This window comes from Macadamia integrifolia, chromosome 14 (assembly GCF_013358625.1).
Source record: "Macadamia integrifolia cultivar HAES 741 chromosome 14, SCU_Mint_v3, whole genome shotgun sequence".
In the NCBI taxonomy this organism is placed as follows: Eukaryota; Viridiplantae; Streptophyta; class Magnoliopsida; order Proteales; family Proteaceae; genus Macadamia; species Macadamia integrifolia.
In genome coordinates this window covers 32038857-32045771 of record NC_056570.1, presented here as the reverse complement: position 1 = coordinate 32045771, position 6915 = coordinate 32038857, and the positions used below count along the sequence as shown (strand labels likewise).

Here is a 6915-nt window from a genome sequence, read left to right as displayed (position 1 = left end):
AAGATGCAGCAGTTCTCTCTCTACTTCCTCTTCTTCCCTTCTTTCCTTCTCTTTTCCTTCTCCATCTCCTTACTATACTAAGCAGCCAATTTGAGGAATTCATCCCTTAAGCGTTATTTATATTTTAGCGAAAACAGACTTAAGGGTCTATTTGGCTAGAACTCTTAAAATAATCCCCTACTTTGATCATTAATAAGTTTTCATGTATATTCTTGCCCACTAAGGTAAAATACGCATTGCAATCCCTAAACAGTCCTTTATCAATGGGAAAATATGGGGAACTATGTTGCAAAAGGGTGGGCCCCACAGAGTAAATGTCAATTTTTTTTGGGTTATGGAAGCTCTACCGGCCAGCCGATTGGGACCTACTGGTTGCTGCCATCTGACCTAATTTAGGGTTTGTTCTCCTGTCTGAGTTATAAAATTCAATTTAGGTTAGAACAGTACCTTTGTGCCCATGCTTTCTGATGAGTTCTCTAGTGATGCTGGTAGGCTAGGCATCGACAGGTAGGAGCATTCTACCACTGTCAACCATCCCAATACAACCTTTCTTTCCTTTGCATCTTTGCCTGGGCACAGAGAAGGTGTTAAATTAAATCATGGTGTTAGTTGAAGCTAGATACAGTCGTAATACCCACCCGATTATGCTATTGTAGGGTTTATTTCATTCCCAAACAGTTACCTTTCTCCATTATAGAGCATCGGACCGAGAAGCTTGCACAACAAATACCATTACCGCACTCCATCTTCCTCTCCTTTCTTCCCAAATCGAGAGACTAGCATTGAATGCCAATCTCTGAGCACCAGCAACAGGAGCTTCTCGGTCATTTTTCTTCATCTTCTTCTCTCCTTCCTTCCCAAATCGAGAGAAGGAGCAACCTCAACAGCAGGAGTATTTAGAGGTAAGACAAATTGCAACTTTTATTTTTTATTTTTATCTTCAAATTTGCTATTATAATGAAATATCTCTTGCTGTTTTTTGGAGGTTTCAACCTCTTGTTTCCTCTGGATGGTTCATTTTAGATGGTTGTGCATTAGGAGCACCCTAAGGTACATTGCTAGAAAAAAAAAAGAGAGAGAGGGAAAAAGAAGGACCGAGGGAGTGAAAATCTTGATGCCCATAAAAAGTGGGAAAAAAGTCCATTCACCATTACTTAAGATGAAAGATTTACCAAATAAAAACCACCCTAAAGAAAAAAATTTAAAAATTTCTATTTAAGCTGGAAATTGGTAGACCATAATCCTCATAATCTCGATAAAATGAAAGTACAAAAAATAAAAGCTGAAGCAACGAAAGGAAAGAAGAATAAGAAGAATAGAGAGAGAGCGACAGAGAGAGATTGAAAATTAAGTGGCTTTTGATTTGGGAATTGGATGAGTCTTACAACTATATCCAATTTCAATGGGTTGAGCAGGGGCATGGTTCGGACGAACATCCTTGTCCATTGATGCTTTTCCCCTTTTTTCTTGATGCAAAAAAGAATAGAGTTTATTATTGAGATTTTATGATGAGTGGAGTTTTATAATACCAATTGTTTTTTTTTTTTTTTTTTTTGATGATATATAATCCCAATTGTATACCTCAATAATTTAGTAATCTATCTTGGACATTAGGGACAATTACGTCATTTTATTGTAACTAATTATCGTATGCATACTTTAATTGAAACCAACCATAACATTTCTATCGTACCTCGTATCGCCGCCGCCCACCGTTTCTGCTTATAGTTTTTTTTTTTTGTTTTTGTTAGTTTTTCTTGTTTTTGTTTTTTGGGTATACGGGTGCGGGTAGATGTAGAACACAGTTTCTGCTCAACCGGAGATTATCTTATAGTTTCACAAATCTCGGCTCGGATATTCACGACCTTACGGGAGAAAGAATCTTTTCTCTCTCTCTCTACATATATATAATATATAAACAAATTTTGTCCCTAGGTCCAACACTGGCGATAGAGAAAGGTGAAAATGTGTTTTGGCAACTTTTGAGATCCAGAAATGCATCTGATATTCTGATGCTGCTGCTCCTGCTCTTCTCACAGTTACTGCCCTAGTGAGTGCCGTTGGAATCTGATTTACGATCTATTTCCAAGTTCCATCTCTGTGACCAGGTATCAGGCTCGATTATCTTTTTCATTTTGATCAATTTGAATCCAAATTATTTTAATGCGCTAAATTTCCAAGTTTTTGAAAGCTCAGAATTCGAAAACAACTCAATAATCATCGTCCAAGTTCAACAAAATTGAACTTTGTTGAGACAAGATTCGTTGTAGTTCAAGATCTGTGTAGGAACTACCCTTTTTTTTCCGGCAAAGTAACCACGACATTGTTTTAAAGCTCAAAACGACATTGTTTTAAAGCTCAAAACGAGCTAAGTTCTTAGATCTGCTGCTGCATGCTTAAATGAACTGTTATATGTGTTCTGTTATCTTTTTTGGTAATTGACCACTTATATGTTGTTCTACTGTACCGATTTTTTTAATTACCAACAATTCCAGTGAATAATCTGTAAATTACAGCCTAAGATCCTCGTAATTCTTTTTTTTTTTTTTATCCTCTGGTTTATTTTGTTTATTTTTCATTCAAACTTTGTTTTAGTTTTAAAACATTTCCTTTGGATTTCATGCGTTGCTTGCTGCTTATTGATTTACCTAAATTCTCCACCTTATTTTGTTTTATTTATTTATTTATTTTTTCTGCTACGGTACATGAGCAGTAAGATATTAGGCATTAGCTAAATCTGTTGTCGCATTAAAAGGTTCCACATACCTCTAATCCCAATATGAGGGTTTCTAAAGAAGCACAATTTGCTCTGTTAAAATAAATTATGTCGATCTCTTCTCCTGGTTCTGTTTCTCGGTTTATTCACTGATTTTCCTTTCGAAATTCTTGAATCGCCTTGTGGATTTCTGTGTTAGCTATGGATTTGATGGAGAACAAGCCCTTGCATGTCGGGTTCTTCATTGTTGCAACAATAATCCTTGCAAAGCTTCTTTCTATGCTTCTGATGCCTCAATCCAGAAAACGCCTTCCCCCAACTGTAAAGACATGGCCGTTGTTTGGTGGACTTTCTCGTTTCATGAAAGGTCCCATGGTGATGCTCAGGGAAGAGTATCCAAAACTCGGAAGTGTATTCACTGTGAAGCTTTTGAACAAGAAAATCACTTTCCTCATTGGACCTGAAGTGTCTGCTCATTTCTTCAAGGCTCCAGAGGCCGAGCTTAGCCAGCAAGAGGTCTATCAGTTTAATGTGCCAACTTTTGGTCCAGGCGTCGTGTTCGATGTTGATTATTCAATGCGGCAGGAACAATTCCGCTTCTTCACAGAATCTCTGAGGGTGACAAAATTGAAGGGTTACGTGGATCAGATGGTTATTGAAGCTGAGGTAACTTCCCTTCTTTACATTTTGTCCTTTATTTTTCTTTTCTTTGTTGTACTTGAATGGAGAATTTTGCACCAAGTAAAATTGAGCAATTCATCAAGAATTCGACTTTGTATGTTGAGCAAAGATGTTATATGTGCGCGCACCCCACAACAATGCACTTTTTTTTTTCCCGTTCTTGCGTTCGTCCTTGCTTGGGACCTCCATGTAGCCGAACCCATTTAGTTGGGACAAGGCTTTGTTGTTGTTGTTGTTGTTGTTGTTGTTGGGTGGTGGTTGTTTGCTAGAGGCACACTTTATGCCAATATGGGAAATCTGCTGTTCTACCTTTCTTTCTTTCTTAAGAACAAAGAGTCACTTTCCTACTCCTAAAAATCAATCGGGTAATTCTAGCTTTATGTCCTTCCCTGGGCAGGAAATTGAGTGTAGCATGCCTCTTCAAAGTTGATTCTATAGCTGCCTATGAAAACCCAACAGACTGCCATTTGCTTTCGTTTAGTTGAAATGTTGAAGATCCATATATTCCTTTTTTTGAAAAATAGTTATGTCAAAACTATAAAATTAGTATCCAGATTTTATACTTAGTCTTTTGTTGTAGCAGTGCCCTCTCACTGTCCTCTGAAATTTTCTGTTCCTATCTCCAATAAAGCAATTTTTTTTTTTTTTTTTACTGTGAATTCAGGTGCATAATTAGCAGTGTATTCTGCAGCAAAGGTATAATATTGTTTCTGCTAGCGGATCAGTTTAGTGTAAATATGCTGCAGGAATACGGAAGGAGTATTTCATACAATTAAGAAATGTTTGATCAGAAATTTTGTAAACAACCACAGGCTCATAAATGTTTAGTGGTTTATTCTTGTTACATTATTGATTCTTTTTACCCCCCATGTAAATACTAATTTGTTGTGTTACTCTCTTTGTTTTTCGGGAGTGAATTGTTCACACATAAATTGTCATCATGGTTTAAGGTGAGGCTCTGTAGTCCTAGGAGTTTCATTTTAAATTATGATGAAATCGTCATTATTTGCTAGTGTAAAATTTCATACTGTTTTCTTCTTGTATTCAACTTGATTTTTTCCTGATCTAATTCTGTTTGTGAGTTGAACTCCTCTGGGGATGTTCAAGGTCTAGGCAGTGAACCTGTAGTCAAGCTTGGTCTCCTCAATAACGTGCCATGTTTAAAGGCCCAGACCTATGCATGAGCAGGCCCACCTTTAAGATTATATCAATAAAAATACCATTAGCTGATAATGAGAAGCAGATGATTTTTAGCATTTGATCTAAATTGGACTTCTTGGTCCTTTCCAAGTCCACATTTAAATTTCTTCTCGGCTACTAATTCAATTAATAAAAAAAACACATGGTAATGATTTTATACATGCTCGTTGACTTTTCTTATAGTCAATATATTGTGCATGAACTACCTGACGATGTGTCCTGATCCTATGATAATGGAACTCCTGGCAACTTATAAGTGCGCTTCTTTTTGCAAACCTGGGAAATCGCCTTTCACTTTAATTGCAATACTTGGATAAAGTCATATTTTTATCTCTCAACCTGTATCTATAAAGTTTGAGATGATGTGTATAGTTTAGTTATTTTGTCCAAATATCTGAGTTTATATTTGTTCGTAAATGCTAGATCTGTATGTAATGCTTCTTCCTCAAGTCATTTGTGTTGGGCCTTTGCAAATGAAGTAACATAAAATAATAAGCCCCTATTTTTTAACTGCTGCTGATTGTTTGTCTACCCTCAACTTGGGCAGGATTACTTCTCAAATTGGGGAGATAGTGGTGAGGTGGACCTTAAATATGAACTCGAGCATCTAATCATTTTGACAGCAAGTAGATGCCTTCTGGGTCGTGAAGTTCGTGATCAACTATTTGATGATGTGTCTGCACTCTTCCACGACCTTGACAATGGTATGCTCCCAATTAGTGTCATGTTCCCGTACCTACCCATTCCAGCTCACCGCCGTCGCGATCGTGCCCGCAAGAAGCTTGCAGAAATCTTCACAAACATCATAGCTTCTAGGAAACGTGCTGGTAAGTCAGAGAATGATATGCTGCAGTGCTTCATTGACTCTAAGTACAAAGATGGACGCCCAACAACAGAAAGTGAGGTCACTGGGCTACTCATTGCTGCCCTTTTTGCTGGACAACACACCAGTTCCATCACCTCCACCTGGACTGGGGCCTATCTCCTTCGTCATAAGGAATACCTCGTCGCCGTGTTGGATGAGCAGAAGAAGCTAATTAAGAAGCATGGCAACAAGGTTGACCATGATATCCTGTCTGAGATGGATGTCCTGTACAGGTGCATCAAGGAAGCACTGAGGCTGCATCCCCCGCTGATACTGCTGCTGCGTAGCTCACACAGTGACTTCAGTGTGACAACTCGGGAGGGAAAAGAATACGACATACCAAAAGGCCATATTGTTGCTACGTCACCAGCTTTTGCTAACCGACTGCCACATATATATCAGGACCCAAACAGGTATGACCCGGACAGATTTGCAGCAGAAAGGGAAGAGGATAAGACAGCAGGGCCGTTCTCATATATCTCATTTGGGGGTGGAAGGCATGGATGTCTTGGGGAGCCATTTGCATATTTGCAGATAAAGGCGATATGGAGCCATTTGCTGAGGAATTTCGAGTTAGAGTTGGTCTCCCCTTTCCCTGAGATTGATTGGAATGCCATGGTTGTGGGTGTAAAGGGAAAGGTGATTGTGCGGTACAAACGACGGCCGCTCAATGTTGTCTAAGCGTCCAAAACAAGTGGGTTGGCATTGGCTACTTTGAAGATATGTTTCATGGGACTCTTCCCAATTTTGTACATCAATGTGTCATTGCCATCCCTCTTTATTTTAAGATTGGAGGAGGGCTTTGCGAGGTCCGGGTTAATGTTGGTTGTGTTGAATTTATGTGTCCATCAAATCCATTTTCTACTATTTAAATTTATAAGTATCTGTATTAATCCCTCTTTATTTTAAGATTGAAGGAGGGCTTATTTAAATTTATAAGTATCTGTATTAATTTAATTGGGATTAATTGTCCTAAGTTTATGCCTTAATTTGTTACCATCTGACTGATCAAAATACTTGAAATAATAGCTCATGGGCCTTATGATTTCAAAACCAGTGTCATGCCATAGTAAGGAGGCCGCCCTTTATCAATAACTCAGAAATTTTCTCATTAGCCGATGTGGGACTAAAGAGCATGTCCTCCTAAAGGCCCCCCATTTCTTACCAATCCTTTGGGGCTCAACTAATTTGGACCTTTTCTTGGGTGTGGCATTCTCCCCTTTGTGGCATAGCATCGCCACTGTGGCCTCCACACGTTGTCGAGAGTTGACTCTAATACCACTATAACAACCCAACCCTTACTATTGGCCTCATAGATAATATCATGCAAATGTCACACCTTGCCTCCGATAGGCCGAGGTATGCTGCATTGGATACCCATATTCAATCAGTTTGACCCTCCAGGATTATAGATACAGTACCTTAATCCATAAATGTCATCAAAATCCATCAC

General features: G+C 38.6%; 1 protein-coding gene across 1 annotated transcript; it reads left to right on the top strand.

Moving 5' to 3' along the window:
* Positions 1-1785: 1785 nt before the first annotated feature.
* On the top strand, positions 1786-6451 carry LOC122061785 (sterol 14-demethylase-like). The gene is made up of 3 exons (XM_042625255.1): positions 1786-2108; positions 2916-3382; positions 5145-6451. Exons 2-3 carry the CDS (start codon positions 2918-2920, stop codon positions 6141-6143), a joined length of 1464 nt encoding a protein of 487 aa, XP_042481189.1. The 5' UTR covers positions 1786-2108; positions 2916-2917; the 3' UTR covers positions 6144-6451.
* Positions 6452-6915: the final 464 nt, after the last annotated feature.

Bases quoted from the DNA above. Each gene is read 5' to 3' on its own strand.
- LOC122061785 (XM_042625255.1), top strand. From the start codon at position 2,918: ATGGATTTGATGGAGAACAAGCCCTTGCATGTCGGGTTCTTCATTGTT. The intron at 3,383-5,144 runs GTAACTTCCCTT...CAACTTGGGCAG, and splicing joins AGATGGTTATTGAAGCTGAG to GATTACTTCTCAAATTGGGG.